The sequence below is a fragment of the Arvicola amphibius genome, chromosome 5 (genome assembly GCF_903992535.2).
Source record: "Arvicola amphibius chromosome 5, mArvAmp1.2, whole genome shotgun sequence".
NCBI lineage: Eukaryota > Metazoa > Chordata > Mammalia > Rodentia > Cricetidae > Arvicola > Arvicola amphibius.
Genome location: NC_052051.1, coordinates 137,737,632 through 137,758,331, shown reverse-complemented (window position 1 = coordinate 137,758,331; position 20,700 = coordinate 137,737,632). Strand labels below are relative to the sequence as shown.

General features: G+C 44.0%; 1 protein-coding gene across 1 annotated transcript in view; it reads left to right on the top strand.

Moving 5' to 3' along the window:
- Positions 1 to 539: 539 nt before the first annotated feature.
- The window catches only part of Piezo2 (piezo type mechanosensitive ion channel component 2), a 345,375-nt gene continuing 325,214 nt past the window's right edge, over positions 540 to 20,700 (top strand). The window contains 1 exon segment of the mRNA XM_042055171.1: positions 540 to 603. Coding sequence (XP_041911105.1) covers positions 540 to 603 — 64 coding nt within the window.

Genomic DNA, 20,700 nt, shown 5'->3' with positions numbered 1-20,700 from the left:
CCGGACTGCAGGACGCGGCTTCCAGAGCTTCGGGCCACTGTCTTTAGCGCACCGGGAGCGCCACAGTCCTTGTGGGCAACGGAGTAAGGGCCACACCACCCAGACACGCTGACTTTCAAGGGATTTGGCTAGAAATTCCGGGCCATCCTTGAACGCCGACTCCTGAACAGGCAAAGGACAGCTAGCTTCCTTCATCCCTTCTCCTCGCCGCCCCCGTCCCTCACCACTCCCAGAGTGTTCCTCCCTTGGCTCATTCCCAGGCGACCCCTGAAGCAGCTGCAGCTGGATTCCACACTTCATGGGCGGGCCGCAGGGGCTCGGGCGCCTGCCTAGCTGGTTGCCAAGAGCCCGGTGAGTAGCCGGTCCAGCCCGTCGAGCGCGCCCTCGGGGCGGAGAGCGCCGCTCCAGCCAAGGCGATGCCAGGGTGGCTGCGAGCCGCCGGCCGCATGAGGCCCTAGGCAGGCATGGACCTGACTTCCCAGCTCTAGGGACCCCCGAGCTTCGCCCTACTGCTCGGACTAGCAAGGACCCACGACAGGATGGCTTCGGAAGTGGTGTGCGGGCTGGTCTTCAGGCTTCTGCTCCCCATTTGCCTGGCAGTAGGTGAGTGTGGTGTGCTCATGGAGGTGACTAAGGAAGACAACACTCCGGGATTCGGTTCTGAGAGCCCGCTGCACACTCTGTGTGGCAGAGGCTTCAGCTATGAGCTGTTGGGAGTGTGTCAACCCTGCGCTCTAACTTGGCGATCTAGGGCGCAGGATCAGGGTCTTTTTTAGACAGTTGGGGTAGCCAAGATTGGCACGCTGTGGGGACCCGTTCAGTTTAATTTAGTCTCTCGTGGGCTTCCTTTAGAGAAGTACTGACGTGTGTATAAAGGATGCTAGCGGGGCTGGGAAGTGATTATGGCCAAATGACCAGACTTTGCTAGAACACTACCCACCACTATCAGCACCACCAGCGAGCACCTCCACCTCCATCTCCGCCAGCACCGGTACCAGCATCACTACCCTCTCTAGAGTCCCCAGATGCTCATCACATTGTGGTGATGTGACCCAGAAAGGACTCAGGCCATCTCTCCCCCAGCCTACACTCTAGCAACCAAATAGGAAAGAAGTGAACAATCCCAATAATGGTAAAAAGAAAAGGAGACACTAGACAGGGGGAACGACCTTGATGATTCTCTATGTTACCCCCACAGCAGCCTCTATATACAACAAAAGGGGCTGGGTCTTTGAGGTTGTAGAGTACCTCCAGACCAAATCCCACACTTGCTGTGCCAGCTTTCTCCAAATGTTTAAAGGATTAGAAAGTGGGATCTAAAATCATTCCTTCGGACAGACCAGATTAAGAACATCCTTTGGGGAGCCTCAGTGATGCTCCCAGTGAGCACCTCATCTTCTTAGGTGACTCTAGGGAGTTAGGAGAAGGTGTCAGGTCTGAAGATTACAGCAACTGTCGGAGTGAAGAAGTCTGCAGGTTTTTGCGCTGAGTGTCACATTCAATCCTGGTGCTAAATATGACAGAGCTCCAAAGCCTGGCTTTCTCGCTCCCCCCACCAGGGTTAGAAAATACAACACAATATCAAGTTGTTTTAACATAGTGATCCTCTCCTTTCCACTAAAGGAAACTTGTTTGCTTTTTGCTTGGTTCGTTTGTTTTTGTACCTTGACAGAGTTAAGGGACTGGGAATTACATTGGTGATAAATGTGTCATTTGTTCAGGTAATCTGAAAGCGAGTTCTGGAGTTTGGATGTCTGCAGGAGTAACAACTTTAGCGAGAAGCCTCTGGGAGACTTAGGTGTGAGAAACCAGGGCTCTGGGAGAGGAGTAAGCAGCAAGGCATTGCATCAGGTGCTTCTAGAAGAGAAGCACCCAGGCCGACAGGCTGATGTTGACCTGGACTGTGAGTTTCCAGGTTCCAAGTAGGGCCATTTGGGCAGTGATCATTGTTCTGGTGTGTGGGAGGAAGGCAGCTTCCTCAAAGTCCATGTGAGCTTTGACTCTTCTAGCTTTGACAGCAATTTTGAAAAGGTGTCTTTAGGTGTGTGACACATAGGTGGTGTCAACTGCTTCCGTCTCCTGTCTTTGATGCACCTAGCTAGCATCTTGCCAATTGGATTTGTTAATTGGATTTGTTAAGTAAGTTAGGTGCCAAGTTCATCAGGCACTTTTACCTTGAGAGGAGGGTCCTTGGGTCAGAAGCCCCTCCCATCCACACAGCCTTTCCACCTCTCCCCTGCACTCCTCTCAGCTCCATCCCTGTCTTTACCTACTGCCCTGGGTTGTTTAACCCCTTGCCTGGGACAGCAGTTTTTGCAGTGGCTGTTGGAAGAGTTAAACAGGTGGCCACCTACAGCCATCTGGATCTACTCTGTGACAACAGGGAATGGTCCCTTGATTGACTGTCATCTTGTCTAGGGTTGGGGCTTTTGTAGGACTCAGCTCACTGCCCTCTTCCTCCAAGTCTCAGACACTGCGTAGGGTCAGTCCCTCTAGACTTTGATGATATACTACTGAAGCCCTTTAGTGGGACAAATTCCCTTACCTTAGCCATGCTAGAGGCAAGTAATGCAGTGCAGAGACTCCAGGGGGCCTGGGGCAAAGCAAGGGCACTGCTTCAAAGCTGTGGTTCCAGCTCCATCATGCCTCCTATTTCTCCCACAAACCCTCCCTGCAGTGCCCATGTGTGCAAATTTGAGCCAAGGGATAGGATTCATCTCAGGATGCAGATGGAGCCTGCCGGACTTGCAGAGGCACAGAATTGTATCCCTTGCCCCATCCTGCTTCCTTGCAAGTTTCCTGGACAGCTGAGTCAGTCCAGGAGACATGCAGGGGACATGTCACTTCCCCTGTTTACTCCTTCCTTGGCACTCCCACACCTCTGAGGATTAAGGAAATACGGGAATATGCTAATGCATTGTGGTTATATGAGTATGTAAGAGTGTCTGCTGAGTGTGTGAATACATGTGGATATGAGTTATGTGAGGTTGTGAGATGATATGAATTAATCTCAGTGTGTGTGTGTGTGTGTGTGTGTGTGTGTGTGTGTGTGTGTGTGTTTGGTATTAGGTATTGGTGCCCTTAGCTCAGCCTGTAGTGTGTGACTTCTGCTGGCCTCCCAAAGTCTGATGATGGAAGAGGGAAAAGGAGAAGTCCCTGGATGGAGAGAGAAGCTCTTCTGGGAATGCTCACACCATGAATCCTTTGCTTGTTGGCCACTACTTAGGAAAGATGACCCAGGTCCTTAGACACACGGTACCTTGAATCACTACACTCTAAAAGAGAGTTGGGTAGAAATCACTTCATTTCATCTCTTGGTTCCCTTCTACAGGAAATAGAGATTTTTCAAGGTTATTGAGGGTTTTTAGGTCTGCTTGCTCCCAAGGTGCCACTAAATCAAATGTTCAGATTTCCCTAATATCCTGGGCATGGAGATCACAGTGACCTGCTTGCTATTAGAATCGATTTTGCATTTTCTCCATCTATTTTTATATCTGGGCAAGGCAGCCTTCAAAGCCTCGCCTTTATAGATACTCACATACATTTCCTCTCAACCTTCTTCTTTCATGGGATGTTGACATTTTCCTGCAAGAGTGCCCTAGTCCTTTCAACTAATGAGCAATGTTGAAAATGGACTGTCTTTGTGTTTATCCCAATACTTAAGTTTTGTTTAATTGAAGGAATTAAAAGGAAAGTGGTAAGTGATGTGTGCAGGTGTTGTATTTTAGCAAATAAGCCAAATTATACTAGAATATTCTGTTTACCATCCACAATGAATATCTGTTGATAGATATGTCTATCTCCATAGCTACTGAACATGTCTAATATCTCCAAAATAATTCCTTGACTACTTGCTAGCCATTTAATTTCTTTTATATGCATAACATGAAAGAGAACAGCAAAGCTCTTCTATAATTTGCAATCTATAGTAGTTGTAGTAATAGCTGAACATTGATGAGTGTCTTACATATATATTTTATGCGTTTTTTTTCTTTCAGTATGATTCCAATTTCCAAATCATGCCTTTTATTTTCCTTCAGGTCCTGAAGACTGTATCCAGAGCCTTGCATATTCTAAGTACTGAAGTACTGCGCTATACATTAGCCTTCCCACTTATCTTAAGACAAATGACTTGAGGTTATCACAGGATTTGGAGGGATTAGGATGAGTCTTAGTTTGGTTTCTGCTACTGTGATAAACACCATGACCAAAAGCAATTTGGGGGAGGAGAGGGTTTATTTGGCTTAGAGGTTAAAATCTGTCATAGAGGGAAGTCAAGACAGGAACCCAAAACAAGAACCTAGATGTTGGAACTGGATCAGAGACCATGGTGGAACGATGCCTGTTGCCTCATGCCCATTGGCTTGCTTAGCCACCTTTCTTAGACAGCCCAGGCTCACCTGTTGTGGGATGGCACTGCCCACAGTGGTCCAGATCTTTCTGCATAAATTAGCAATTACAAAAATGCCTTCCAGATAAATCATACGTTACCAATTAAGAAAATGCTTCACAGACAAGGCCACAAGCCAGTCTGGTAGAAGCAAATCCATTTTCCCAGTTGTGTCTAGGGTTGTGTCAAGCCAACAAAAACTAGCAGCCGGATTAAATTTGGGGCTCATTTTGATAGGTGTGTAGCTGTGGCTATTAATATTTCTTTTTATAGCAAAGTTTTGCGATTAGAAATAATTTTGAAAATCACACTCTACCTAGTCCAAACATTGCAAATGAAGCTATTTTTTATTTAATCATTAGGAGGCTTTTATGTGATTTGTGCTGATTACTGCTATCGTAACCCTCAAGGGCAGGGGGTTTTAGTGGTTGAAGGATTCATCAAAAGCATATAAAATAATTTTGATTTTGGTCACATCTTTGCAGCCTGTTTATTACTGTTCATTACTCCTGGAAATGAAAGGCTTACATTAGTGATTCTTAAACCTTCCTAACACTGGGACACTTTAATACAGTTCCTCATGCTGTGGTGACCCCACAATCATAAAAAGCCAATCAGGAGAGTCGGCCTGCCTGCTCAGAACTCCCAGACCAGCAGGTAGTGATCTGGGCCACGAGGAGGCCACGGGGAGGCCACAAGGAGGCCACGGGGAGGCCACGGGGAGGCCACAGAAAGACTAGGATTCAGAGCAGAGCAACACAGTCCTTTTGTAGTGTCTAGCCACAAAGATTAGTGTGTTTGTGACAGATATGGTTTTTAAATAATCAGGATCTTCTCAACACAGTAATGCAGTGTTTTAGATACCAATCCTCTTATTGAGAAGCATATTCTCCTCATGACTGTTACTGTTTGTTTTTGTCTTTGTGACAGCATGTTTACAGTCTGTTTGATGTGACTTTATTTTTTAGTGTGAGTCATTTGTGGTCTTTGTACTGATAAGTTGCATAGTGGCAATGTATATATTATAAATTTTTGCATAAATATTCAGGAGAACTTAGGATAAACAGGATAAACATATCTAGACATTTAAGAATAATTGTTAGGGACTGAAAACACATTTCTGTGGTTAAGAACATGTCCTGATCTTTTAAGGTGTTATAATGTGGTTTCTAGCACCCACATGGGCAGTTCACAACCATCTGTAAATACAGCTCCAGGGAGACCCAATACCATCTTCTGGACCCCATGGGCACTGACACTCATTTATGCGTGCTTGCACACACACACACACACACACACACACACACAGAAAACTTTAGAAAAAGAGCAAGTAATACAAATATGATGATACTATGCGTGTGATGTATTAGACAACATTAAGTTTTGTAAGATTTGCAGATTAATGTGGGATCAAGCAAATAAAATAAAGAAAATGTTCCATTTGGTTCAAAGCTAAACTGTGTTGGAAAAAAAAAAGATTTTTTTACGGGAGGTTAGGGGTTGGAGAGATTGCTCAGTGATTCAGAACACTGACCACTTCCCAAAGGATCCAAGTTTGGTTCCCAGCACCCATGTAAGATGGCTTACAGCCACAGTAACTCAAGCTACAAGGAACCCAAGACCCTCTGCTAGCCTCCCCAGGGACACGGGAGTGAGCCTCATGCACACAAATAAAATAAAAATAACAAAAGTTTTGAAAAAAGGAATAGTTATCAACATTGGTATTTCTTACACTTCTTAGTGTCCACATGGTCATCAGACACCACAAGGCACAATCAAACTGAGAAAGAGACCCAAGCACACAGCAAGCTGTGGGGAGAGCCACTGGCTTAGAGCATCGGATAATTCCAGATGTCTTAAACTGTCCAGTTATTAGGGACCCAGCACCTTTTGCTCCACCCTTGTTCTCATATTTTCGGAGGCTGAGGTCTGTACCTGCTGAACGTGTGCTTACCCCTGAGCTACACCTCTAGTCCTTTGCTGTTAATATTTTTTTTAAAAAATTTAAAGCGATAACACATTTTTAAATTTTTTTTTTCAAAAAGTTTTGAAACTGTGTTAGTTATCTTTCTGTCTCACCCCAAATGACAAACTCACTTGGTTTCTGTTCCTGTCCTTGTTCGGTTGTTCCTATGACAGCAGGACATGTGGGGTGTAAAATGATGCTCACTTCATGGTCGCTAGGAAACAGAGAGGGAGAAGGAGGAGCAGGGTTCCCATGCCCTTCACAAAGACCTGGGTCCTAGGGACCTAACTTCCTCCAACTAAGCCCCCACCTCCAGTTATCCCACAGGCTGGGGGGACAAGCCTTCAATATCTAGACCTTTGGGGAACATTCTAGAATGCAAGTATTATAATATTACATAGATTACTAGTTTAAGGTGTCTTCAACTGAGACCGTGACACTCGCTTCCTTTCCTTCCGTTTGTGGTAGGATGGTAAAGCTTTGTGGTTATTACCTGCTGGTTATAAAATTCTGCATTGAAACAAATCTGCACAAACGTAGGTTTCTATTATGGATGAACACAGCGGCATGCTTTTATGTTTGAGTTTTCAAATCTTAAGTATGTTTTATAAGAAAGACTTGCTCTCTCTCTCTCTCTCTCTCTCTCTCTCTCTCTCTCTCTCTCTCTGTGTGTGTGTGTGTGTGTGTGTGTGTGAGTGACTGGTGTGATTCTGTCAGTCGTCTGGGCCTTAAGAACCTTTCTGATACTTCCCTTAGAAAGTTATTGATCCCATGACCCAAACTGAGGTGATTGTCTCCTCTGTATTGTTTCAAACTCGAAAGTCTACATCTTTGGTAGCACCAAGCACCTCAACCCCACCTACTGCAGGCTGCAGACTTCTCTGCTGTGCCCAGGTTCTACATTAAGTGGGCAATCCAGGTGCCCTTAACTCCTTGACCAGCACATTTACAATGAGCCTGTTGTCGCTACCACTTGGCAAATGAAAATCCCATCCACCATGTGCCTGGATCTGAGTGTTGTATAGACATGCCATCACTGTTCCATCCTGGTCCCCAGGTGTGAGCTACTCTGCATCCGGTGGGTCCTGTAGCAGGCAGAGCCCCAAACTCTCTTAGTCTTCCCCTGTCTTTACCATGTGCAGAGCTGATATATACCCCAGGAATTGCTCACAGCCAGCCCCTCAGCTCCCATTGCCATTCTTCAGAGGGGCAGGTTTGCAGCTTCTCTCTGGGCTCAGGTCTATGTTTGCCTGAACCTCAGTCAAATCCTGATTCCTCTGTTTTCCCCCCACCTCCAATGTGGCTTTCCCATGAGCCCCGAAAGCTTTCATTCTTGCCTTGTACTGACCAGGCTCTTTTCCCTGATTGGTAGGTTGTCCTTGTGGTTTTCTTCTGGAGTCCTGCTATGTAAGCAGGTTTCCCAGTGGGATGGGGCTTGTCTAAAACCAACATTTCTCTCAAAGCGAACGAAGAAGTCTGGAGTACACAACAAACGTGGAAGATGTAAGACCCCATCTTACACCAAGGGTCCAGTGCTTGTACTTCTGTACACTACACATTGAGAGGGAGTGGTTGCCTCTGAGTTGGGAATACTTCACTGTATCAGGTACTATTGGGTTCCAGGAGGCAATGCCAAAGGGCAACACTCAGTCACGGCAGGCCAGGTGTGTTTTCTCTGTTGATGGAGAATATAGGCAAATGGGAATTGGGGAACTTTGTGCCAAAGAGGTCCACAACATCATTGGTCATGGTGTTTTTGTTTTTGTTTTTGTTTTGTTTTGTTTTAAGTGGATTAAACAGGTATCTTTTGAATTCTGACTTGGTCCATACTAAGTGGAGGATATTTTGTTTACATGAGAAGTCTTCTTGAACCTCCAAAACAGAGTCAGAGCTGCAGTCAGCTCCCAGGTCTGAGGAATTCACACACACAAAACTGCTTGAAGGGTGAAGAGGGACCTCGCATTTTGCCTTTATTACCTATGAAAACCATGCAAATTTCATTTCGAGCGCAAATATTTGGGCAGTGATGGAATGCCTGCTCATTGCCCAAATATCAATGTGAGTTATTTTCTTTCTGTCACCCGACTGTGCTTCAGATAAGTGGAGTAAGAGAGGTCCAACAGGTGAATATGGGATAATCTACCTATCAGGGCACTGTTAGGAGTCGGGTCAGTATGTTACTGGGGCTCATTATGAAGACCTCCAACAGAGAAAGTGGCAAATCTTTCCTAGGGCTGGACCTCCATTCACGAAATCAAACATGAGATTTTGTTTGAAACCATTATTGCACATGGTTTCTGACTTTTGTCCATTCAAATTTCTTTTGAAATTATTCTATACTGGCTGAAAAGCTGAGTTTTTGTTGTATGACCACATACAATCTGGCTTTTTCGTGCAGATGTGTGGCGTTAATCAAGCTACAGGACACCTCCACTCTTTGGATAGTTTGTCTGCACAGTGAGTGGATGATAACGGCATTAAGCTCCTGGGAATTCTTCAGGTTTCAGTAGCACTCGGTGTCAAGGGCTGTGAATGGTGCCCTCATTCTAGACTGAAGCGAGTCATTGTGATAGGTGAAGGAAATATGTTGGCTGGATGGAAAACACGCTCACTAAGAGCAATGCGGTTTCATGGGCAGACAACTTAGAGCTCTGGTCAACACTTCCGGCTGTTACTGAGTGTAAATAAAGTTCGGAACACAGCCTGTTGAAAGTTCCAAGTCAAATCCACTGGACGATCCCAAGGCTCTGTTCATTGTTCCTGGGATACAATATGGCAGTGGTGACACCTTCTCCTCTGTCTTTGAAATTCCCAGACGAAACACATTGCATTGCCCTCACAGCCTCACCTGGTGCCTTGTTCATTTCCATCACGGAGTTGTGTTTTGGGGACTAGTCTTTGCTTTTGTGCACCTTCAAGACGTTGGTCCTTGTTAGCATCCTGGCAATAAGTGTCCTAATATGTAGAAGACACTTAGACCAGTTTTTGAGTTGCTGCTTTCCTAACTGTGGAGAAAGGAAGGGCTCTCAGAGAGTGAGCCCTCGGCCTCGTTATTTTCTCTTGAATATATCCAAACTGAATATAGAGGTACAGTCTAGCATCTCCAAGTTCCTAACTATAAAATTTACAACTGGCTAATTTATGTCCTGTAACTTTCATAAATGAGACTATTGTTATGGTGGCAAATAATATCTGCTCCCTGCTGTGCAGTAGACAGAGGAGGAAAAACCCGGTTGATAATGTGAAGTTTGACCGGAGTAGCATCCTTGAAGTGCATATTATTTTTTTAAAATGCTTTCAGCTCTTCTGAAACCACACTCATCGATCTGTTTTCTCTTGTGGTCCAATCCTTTCGGTCAGCAGTTCTGGCCACAGGTAGAGGAAAGGAAGAAGAAGGCAGAGTTTTAACAAGCTGGTGATTTTTTTTTTTAAAAAAAAAAAAAGCCAAAACACATTGGCAGTGAGTTATAGTTATGTGCAGGATTGAATGGTCTTACCTGTTCTCTGCTTTCCCCAGGCTGCACCTGCTTGCTTCCTGCAGCTGGCTCTGACATCGCAGCGGGAAGGTAGTCCTTGGGGAAGGGTCTTGTCTGGTGGTCTAATGAGCACGTCTGGATCTAGTTAATAATAAACCATGTGATTTGTCCTCTACTCCTCAAGGGCTTCATCTGTAGATTATGTTCGTTATTCTCACCATATTGCTTCTGCGTGTCACTTTTGAATGGGGAGGGGGAGGCTGTAGATAAACGTTCCACATCAATTCAAGTGGCTCTCTTCTGCTAAGGGCCCATCTTGCTTTCACTGCCCATAAGAAAGGCTGGGAACTGCTAGCGATTTATTTTTGATCATGTCATGTAGCTACTTGAATGAGGATTTTCCAGGCTGGTTTAAAAAGAAGCGATATTCTGGTGTAGACTTTTTGTTTCGGTAGTCTTGAGTCATGTGGATGTGATGCAGTATGCAGTGATGGCTGCAAGTGCAAGAGACCGCATGACCTTTGCTTTAGAATCGGTAGCATGCATCTTTGCGGACATAGAGGACGTTCACCATCCACATCTTATGGTTATGTAAGCAAACCAAACCACTGTAGCAGCGACTGAGGCTGAGTGATCTGACAGAGATAGACTTACCTAAGGAAGATTTGAATGAAGAAAGGATGCTTTTGAGTTAAATGCTGGATTTAATCAGTAAAACATTATAGTGATACTACAGACCTTGGAACCTTTGCTAGGTAAGTCTGTCAGCCCTAGAAATGTTGAGAAGGTGACACAGAATCTGCAGAAGTGCCTGGAGCGTGAAATGCCTGTCCCCTACTTCCCTCACTTTCAAACTAAATTTAAGCTCTTGCTCACACTGGGATCGTCTGGACTCCTCTCATTGGACCGGATGCCTAAAGCTTATCTATCTGCTAAGCAGTAAAGCCTTCCTAGCTAATGCCAGCACTGCCACTGGCGTGTCCGACAGCCCCGTGGCACACAGCTCTGGCTACCCATTTTCAGCCAGGAGAAAGGATTACAGATCAGATTACAAGGTTGGAGAAAGAGGACTTGACATAACGTGGGGGATGTTTTCTTGTGAATCGGTATTTTCCTGCGATCTCTAGTTCCCTATGACTGTTTCTTAGTCACTTCAAACCTATTTAGCAATAATATGTAAAGCATCATGACTTTGGCTCCTACATTTCTTCAGAGTCACGTTGATGTTTCCATCAGTGGTGGCACTGCCCAGATACGTTCTCCTCACCCAGCTCTTCTCTAGACTGGAGTTAGAAAGGTTTTATGCTATTCTTACACCACATTCAGCCGGGTCCATTTCAACACCCAGGAGACTGAGGAAGGAGGGTGGTGGATTTGAGACGAGCCCAACTTAGATAGTATGTGTTGTCTCAGTTACACACACAAACATCTAATGTTATATGTATACACTACACATACATATGAACTGAGAATGTCCCTTTGTGCTTTGTGGTAGGATACCACCTGCCCACCATGAGCAAGAGAGCCCGGGTAGCCTGAACGGCGAGCAAATAAGCAATCCAAAACCAAGCCAAACACTACTGGTGGTGTGCCTGTTTTCTACCATATTGTTTGCTTGAAACGATGGGACCCAGTCCTTGCAAGCCTTTGTTAAGGTGGATACAAGCCTGGTGCGATAGCATACACCTGTAATCCTGGCCTTTGCTAGGTAGAGGCAGGGTGATCAGGAATTCAAGACTATTACACGGAGGGGAATGACTCTCAGGTGTTATTTGGCTATCGCAGCCCTGGGATGGTCAAGTCGCTATAGCCCTGCTTAGATTTAGATTAGGTTCGATCTAGTCCCTAAATGTATATTTTAAATATAGTGCTGTTTTTTTGAAGGAAGAATGCTGGCCAAGTAAACCCTGGAGAGTCTCTGGTGTGAGCCACACTGTCACAATGTTTAATAAATTCCAATATGCATGGCAAATATATTCTAAATCAAAATGTAACTGAAGTGAGGTTTTAATAGTCCATTAGTAGTTTTGTTTCCTTTTGTCATTTTTTTGAAGTCATCCTCTGGCTTGAATCAATTTTCCCTCCCTCCTCCTGAGATCTATATGTGTTTCCCAGCAGTCATCAAAACCCTCCAGTAATGGGAGACTGCGTGTGCCCAGCACTTGCCTTAAAATAGCAATTGCTTTTGTTTACTTCAGATGTCAAAGGAAAGGCGTGCCTGACTTTTGCTTGATTCCTATCTCTTTCCTACTTTGGATGGTTCCTGCTTTCTAGGTTTCTTTTCTGGCTGCCACCCCAAAAAAGTTGAACAATTTTAGAAAACTAAGTATTATTACATTTTCTTACTTATGAATTTCAGTTTATTTGTTGGCTCTTAATTTTAATCTCATTCCTCAATAGAACCATAAGAGATGACTTTGCTTGCCTGTTTTTTTTTTTTTCTCCTGAAAAGTTAAAACTCAGGGGGATAAGTTTTATAATTCTGCCAGTGTTGTCTGTAGCCTAGAGTACTGACCCTGGAGTGTATAGCCCAGCACTGACCCAGGCTTGTGTTTGCCAGTATTGACCCAGCTGTGTGTAGCCCAGTACTGACTCAAGACTGTGTATCTCAGTTCTGACCCAGGAGTGTGTAGCCCAGTACTGACCGCCCAGTACTAACCCAGGCGTCTGTAGCTCATTTTTGATCCCTTTGAGTCAGCTATTGGTTATTCCTCCCAAGCAACTATTATTAGGGACGATGAATTTTACAATGTTTTGAAGTGTTTTTTCCTTTGTATAGACTTTCAATATCTCCCTTAAATTTTTTTTTTAAAATTCATTCTTCGACAATTCCATACATGTATACAATGTGTTTGCCTCTCTGGCCTTCTGCTCCTATTGCTGTCTTCCTTCCCAACAATCTCTCCTTCTGCTTTCCTGTACTTTTTGCATCTAGTGCACTGAGTTTAATTAGGATTGCCTACATTAGCATAGGTAAACAGTTACTTAATGGAGCACAGGCAATTTAGCACTGCTTATGCTGTGGAAGAAAATTACTCTCACTCCCTAAAGAACCATGAGCAGCCAGTAGCTCCTCAGCTACAGGTAGGACCTTATGAAGGCCCCTGACGACCAATGACAGAATGTTGGCAGGCTCCATCTTCCGTAAGTCTGCTGCTGTGGGGTTAATGTCAACACCATGCCCAGAGGACAGTGTTTCACAGCGTCCCCTCTGTCTTTCAGCTCTTGTATGCTTTCTACCTCCTCTTCTGAGAAGTCCTCTGAAACTTGGAGCATATGCCACAGATGTCCCATTGAGGGCTGAGCACTCAATAGATGTCTGTCCCCAGCCCGCTGACAAATTCTGACTTCCACATTGCCTACCACTTGCTGCATGAAGTAGCTTTGCTGATTAACACAGAAAGCGTCACTAATCTATAGATATAAACAAAAATGTATAAGGAAGCTTGATAACATGTTCATTTACCATATAAACACTGATAGTTCCCCTTAGAACATACGATCTTGCCAACCATCGGTTTTGGACCAGGATTATAGCACCAGGCATGAGTTTTTGTGGTGTGGGGCTCAGGTCCAGTCAGAAAATAATTGGTCACCATGATACTATTTGTGCCACTATCCCATCAGTGGGCACGTCTTGGCTAGCTGGTCAGGGTTGTAGCATGCAAGACAGAAAACTGGGAAATTCTGCTGGTGATTATCAGCACTGTGCTAAGCACCATACAGAACTTTGAAAGCTAGCCAGCGGGGAGGAAGCTTCTAGCCTCAGCTTTATGTTTTTTATGATCTCTAAATAAAATGTGTGGTGTCTTCAACAATAGGGCCCTACCACTTAGTTCTGGCAAGTTGTCAGGAACAGTGGCAATATCCTGTATTGTTCTGGGGCCTCTCTCACAACTCATGAGGTTGTATCCCATGAGTGGTACTGGAATTTTCATTTAATAACTCATGGCTTTTTGGAGTAGTATTATACACCTACCTAGTCAAGGTACCCCTATTAAAACTCTCAAAATATTAGATTACAAAGTACTAATACACATTGCTTTTTATAGATTCTTCAGTTAGTTGACCTATCCCAGTTCTCTCCTCCGCCCCTCATCCCCACACCCTTCCCACTTAAACATTTTTCTCCATTATCTATACTGTAGAGGTCCAAGAAATAAGTTCACACACTGGTTTTTTGACATTAATTCCAGAAATATTCTTTGGAGAAAAGACAGCCCTGTAAAAGGGGGTTCTGTGAAAATTCTACGTGTTGTAGAAAAATTAAGCTAGATCTATATCTCTCACCCTGAACAAAAACCAACTTCAAATGGATCAGTGACCTTAAGGTAAGACCCCAAACTCTGACACTGCTGGACAAGCATAGGAGTGAACTTTAAAATATAGGCATAGTTAAGGACTATGTGAACAGGGCTCTAGTCAGAAATTCAGACCACAGCTGATCAATGGACCTAATGACATTAAAAAGCTTCTGTACATCAAAAGAAACTATCAATCTAGAGTGAAGAGCCATTCTACAAAATTTGAGAAAATCTTTGCCAACTGTAAATCTGACCGAGGATTAATATCTAGAGTATACAAAGAAATCAAAACACAAGATACCGAAAAGAGTCTTCAAATGACCTGATCAAAACTTTGAAATACTATGAAATTGATCAGTGAGTTCTTAAAGGAAAAATTACAAGTAGCTAATAAACATTTTAAAAAGGGCTCAATATCCTCATCCAGCAGAGAACTACAAATGAACACTACTTTGGTCTTTCTCATCCCCTCCGTTGGAATGACGGTCACGAAGAGAACAAACAGCAGAAAATGCTGGTGCAGTTGTGGAGGATGGGGATGCCGCATTGACCGTTGCTAAGAGTGCAGACAGAAGCAGTCACTATGGAAACCAGCGTGGTGCTTTCTCAGAAAGCCAAATAGAGAACTGCCATATGACCCAGGTATAGTGCATCTGGACACATATCCCTTATGGATTCTGTATATTACTACAGTGACATTTGAACATGATGTTCCTTGCTGCTCTGTTCACACGAGCCAGGAAGCAGAGTCAGGAAAGATGTTGTCAGGTGATGGAAAGCTGATAACGAAGATGTGGTCCACTGTTACGCCCAAGTTTCTGGTCCCCAAATGAATTCACGGAGCTGGATTTCTGATGCAAATTACATGAGGGTTTTTTAATAATATTCAAACATAAGTTTGGACCAATACCTTTCCAGCGTAAAGGTGGGTACAGAAAGTGTGGCAGGGAGCCCTGGGAGGTTAGAACTTTTAGAGGGGAAATGCTGTAATCAGAGGAGTTCATGTCCTGTTGTTTTGGGATTAGTAAGAAGGGAATAGGATAAGGGAGTTTCTGAAACCACTTGTCAGTTTTGGGGTGTGAAAACCTAACAAAGAGCCATGCATAACTGACAAGGTATCTTCAAGGACAGGATGCCCCCCAAGAACACCTGGACCTCATTAAATTTTATGGCCCTGCTCCTTATCTTCTTAATTGGCCAGTTTTAGGGAATCTGTTCAAATTTCTGCCACGGCGGCAACACATTTCTGGAGCTGAGATCGCCCACTCCCAGCTCATTATATGGCTTAAGATGGAGCCCCTTCTTTAAAATGGAGTTTGCAAAGTCAGGTCCTCATAATGCACAATGGGACTTTATGCATATATAAGGAAAAATGAAATTAAGAAATTTTCAGGAAAATGAATGGAACTGGAAAAGATACTGAGTGAGGTAGCACAACCCCTGAAAGATAAACACTGCATATTCCCTCCCCTGTGTGGATCCTGGCTTAGAAATTTTAGATTTGTGTCGAGGCTAGGAAGCTTAAAAAGTATTCTGAGAGTTGGGGGAGGGAGATGGCGCCTTAACAGGGACGGGATAGGGAGAGGAGAACACCTGTGACTCTCAGGGTCATGAGCTGTCATTTAAGTCACTGTGAGAAGCCAAGAGTTTCATGATTACACAGTTGGAGACATGCTAGGGCTCATCATTCAGGGCCTTGGGCTCCAAAGCCTGTTCACTAGCTGCTTGTTCTGGCTAGAGATCTGCCACTGGGTTTATATAAATACGGAATGAGCTAACACCATCAATGCTTAGTGTCCGGATTCTTAGGTCCTAAGAGGCATGCCCCTGTTTTCCTGAACTCATCTGTCCACAGAACTCCCATTTCTTGCCCTTGAGGATTCTGTTTTAGGACTGGTACCGAAAAACTCTGGTCTTCTGGAATTGCAGAGTAACTGGAAGGTCAATGAAATGGTCTTCCAGAAAAACTCCAAGTCTCTCTCTTTAGGCGTGAGTACAAAGCTGACTGACTGATGACCTCTGTCAGAGTGACCAAAAGAAAAAAAAATATTTTGTCCTTTTCTAATTTTGCTTGCTGACTTATTCATATGATTTTTTTCTTATCTTAAAATAATAAAACAGATTGGTCAGAAAGGAAGAGACTGTTTTGTGAAGGAGGCATTCGGTCACTGTAGAGCGCCTGTGTCTGGAGTAGGTGTGACTACGACAACTGTAGAGTGCCTCTAAGTGTTTGGGGCAGGTGGGAATTAAACCACTGTAGAGTGCTTGCAAATGCCTGGGATGGATGCGACATAGCTATATCTAGGAATAATGGGTGGATCAAACAGCAAGAACTGAACTTGCCACCATGGTCCTAGGTTCTCACTGGGCTCTGCATGGCCCTTCTGGGAGCTTGTCTTTCTGTCTTCTGTGTAGTGACCTCCAAATGCAGGCTTCAGGGGCCTTTGTGACAGTTAACTTGGGTGCCTTTGTTAGGTCTCGACCCTGCAGCATTTTCTCATTGCCTCTTAGAAAACACTGGTTTGCTTTTGTTCCTCAGATGTGGAGATATTTTCTCTATTTGTTCTGATCATCAGCCTTCTAGTGCTTTTGCTGAAATATCACCCAACCCCACCTGATTACCCACTCACTCTTCAACACATATCATACCCTTCTTCATCTGTCTCCCTTCCTACTCATGGGTTTGCTTGTTGCTGTCTGCCTTTGTTTTCTCTTATTTTCTCAGGCTAATGTGTTTGCTCCAGGACCCCCAGAATACAGCTTACCTCCTCCTATGACTACATCACTGCATGTAAGCCCAGGCAAGAGTAAACACTCAACCCCTCAATTCGGTGCCCTTCATGCTCACCTACCAAAGATGAAAATGGCACCTTTGTGGTCATTCCTTTCTTCATTTAACTGAGGTTGAGCTTTTCTTTTTTCACTTGCAAAATAGAGTTGATAGTAGTATCTAAATTGTAAGGTAGCTGGGGATATCTAAAAACAGTGGAGAACCGGGATGCTGGAAAAATTGTCTGATCTTTCTTCAAGGTCTTCAGTATTGCAAAAATGAATGAACTAACTAATGTTTTTAACAAGTGTTTTTCTGTTAAAGAGTGTCTGACCTATAGGATGCATTTGCTAAATACAGTTACTGTGAGGTTGGCATTTAATTTAAGGAAATTTGATGTACAAAGCATGGTGCCTGACCCTGTGATTGTTCCTGGCATGTCTAATCCTTTGACATTGTTATCTACAAAGTTCAGACTTGAAAATTGCACAACAGAGTTGCATAAAAAAATCAGTTTTAATTAATAAAAAGTTTTATATTGCTTTAAGTAAGTTCACAATTTTGTGTTTGACACATAACTATTCTTGATCACTTGCAGTACCGGGACCATGAATTGGACATGTCCGTCTGTTGATAAACCTTAGCCAGGACTGTGTAATTCTCAGAGTAGAGACTGCTGGTGGTGGTCGTTTCACATGGTAGGAGTGTTGTGGGTGACCGGACAAGGTAACCCAGAGACTCAAGCTGGCTACAAGATGAGGCATTTCTGTGGTGTGGCAAGAGGCTGTTGGATAGACTGAGGGACAGTAAGATGGCAGTCACAGTACTGGCTCTAGGAGCACTGTCTGTTGTAATACAATGGCATGGCCCTACCAAAGAACAAGAAAGAGGAAAAGCCCTGCTGGACAGAGCTTATCTCCCAAAACACCCTCGAAAATGATTCAGTAGATAAAACTGTGCCCCCTAACCACTGTTGACACCTCTGGGAATATCAAAACATGGGGACAATGATTTAAACCAAAGTGGCCAGTGTCTGTGTGGAAGGCTGTTCGGGTCAGTTTCTTGTGCTGTCCTCTGCTGTGGGTAGGGACACTGGTAAAATGGAGCTGTCACTTGGCTGTACTCAATGTTTTAAGTTCTTGGCTGCTAAATTCAAGAGGCATAGTTCAGTGGCAGAGCATGAGAGCGTATGTGATTAGCATGTCCCAGGCAGGCACTGGCAACTTGCAGCTCATACAGCGCTATTATGTATGGCCAGATAGAGCCAGGGATGCCACAGCCCAGCCCAAAAGTCATGAATTTGCTTAAAACATTGTGTTTTATTATTCAATTTTTTTGTGTAACTCGACCGAATAATGCTTGAGCCTGAGCTTTGAAGATGACAGTGTTGTGTTGTAATGTCAAAGAATCGGACATACCTGCATCAGGGATTAAATTTCATTCCTGGCCCTCAACCCAAAAGTTAAAAATTTTTAAAAGAAGTGAGTGGAGTTCAGAAATAAATACTGACTTCAGTGTTTGGGGTAAACAGCCAGGCTTGTCATACAGACACTGACAGCAGCTGGTCATGTCCGTGCCTGCCCATCGTCCAGGAGGCTCCACTGTCCTTTCCAGTTATCTGTGGGAATTACATGGGAAGTCCCTGAGTCAGGGATGTGATAACTACGCCCTCTGTTGCTCTTGGCTTATCTTATCACACACTCCTAGCCTCTTCATTCAGTCAAACAGATGAGAGCCAGTGCCGGCAGGGACAGTCCAATACTCGAGGAAATTGGCAGTACTGAAAGAGAGAATCCCAAGTTGCAGTCAGTAGGGGCTAGAAGGTGGTCCTCCCCTGGGCAGTAGGCTTGTTCTCTGGCCTAGAGCTTTTAATTCTTACTTTGAGGGTTTTTTTTTCCCCTTTCTTTTATGATGGCTGAAACCTGACTTCCTTATGTCAGATTGCTCTGCCCTAAAGGTCAGTCCTTTACTGAGAATGGAAAGTGTCTTGGGTTCCTCAGACACATTGAGGAAACAATTCCAAGTTAGGGGAGTGTGCATCCTGGGAAGTAAAGCAGGCAACCTCTCTGATAAACAGTTGTTCAGTTGTGTATGGGACAGGAATGACTTGTTTCCATCCTTGAGCATCTTGAGATGTGGAGGCACCATGTGCCGCTGTGATGATGCTCACGACTTGGAAGGAGCTGCTTGTATACACTGGACCACGTTGATGAATCAGATGAATTCCCTTCCCCATTATAATTTTAAGAAGACTTGGGTTGATATTGTCTTTTCTACCTCCTTGTACAGGATACCCTGTAAGCTGTAGGGCTGGGCACTGTGTGTGTGTGTGTGTGTGTGTGTGTGTGTGTGTGTGTAAATGTTTGTGGGAATTGTTTACTAGCTGTCAACGCCCTGTGAAGTAAACACACTTCTTTTGAATTCACATGTGAGGAAATGGAACGAGAAAATGGACTTTAAAGGAGGAAAAATGACTCCCAAAAATTAAGAGATATTTTTGTTGTGTGATCATACATCAGGAAGGGGTGGGTCAGGACGTGGACTTCAGATATTAGTTTTTCATTTTTAATCCAGGATACATTTGGCAACCAATATATTGCTTTCAAGTGCTACCTCTGAGTCTTGTAAAAAGCCTCTCATCTGGATTGTCCAATATATCTCCTCCATTTCTGCTAGAAAGATCTTTTAAAGTAGAAAATCTGACTGTGTCTCTTAGTAGAGTCTAGTGCTTAAAACTGAGCCTTAGTGTGCGGATTCAAGTGTTTCATTCACTATAAGGGAAGATAAAGGGCTTGGGTCCTTGTTGGGTTTTTATGACGTCTCTACCTGGAAAGACCACTTCCTTGTCTCTCCCAGGACTCTTCCTGGGACTTCACTTGAGCAAAGCCTGCCTGGATTCAGAGGGCAGGTAAGTGAGGGTAGGTGACCCTCCACTTCTGAGGGCCCATATAATGGACTACTGGGGGTTAGACATTTCCGTAGAGACTTGTGTGGTGAGGCATCCTATCCTCCAGTTGTTTCCAGCTGGCATTCTTGGATGCTGGTCTGTTATAGAGGGCATTGCATCGTATGGCTTGACACAAAAGATGGCGTCTTAAGAAATACAGCAAATCCAGGAAGGACTTGGACGTAATTGCTTACATCATTGTCTTCATTCCTTCTGGGACTTTATCAAGTATCTTTATGGCCCAAGCAGAATGGGAATAGTCACGTGATTGGCTCTAAGGAGGCTTTATCAGCCAGGCCCGTGTTGAATAACTCACAGTTTCAACTGCACCTCAGGCTGAAGTACCCACTCTTGGCTTGCCACTCATCCAGTCATCCAGCAAATATGTGCCAAGTTCAATACTACACATGCCTACCTGATCCCAAAAAGTGTATCTCTTTTTAGTCATTAAAGGACCAAAAGTTATATATACGTAATACCTTTGAATATGTTTGAACTTCTAACTGGCTAAATTATTTCCCATTATACAAGATGGAAGCCTTCTGTATGGTGCAGAAGTGAATAGCACCTTTTTCGTTCTTGGGAATGAAAAAACAATTTACTCTTGAGTCTCCTGTCCTCATTTTACACTAAAACCTTGTGGTCTCTCCTAGTGAGTCAAATTGAGTGACGTTTCACTATAATGTTGGAATGTCCAGGTTTGTGTTTGCTACTAGACTCATTAAGTATTCATTCCATTGGGCAGAACCAGTAGTAACTGGAGTGCCTACTCTGCCTGCTGTGGTTCAAGTTAGCGTGCTCTTGACTAAGAAAGCAAAGTGTGGCTATTTATGTCTAGCAAGGCAAA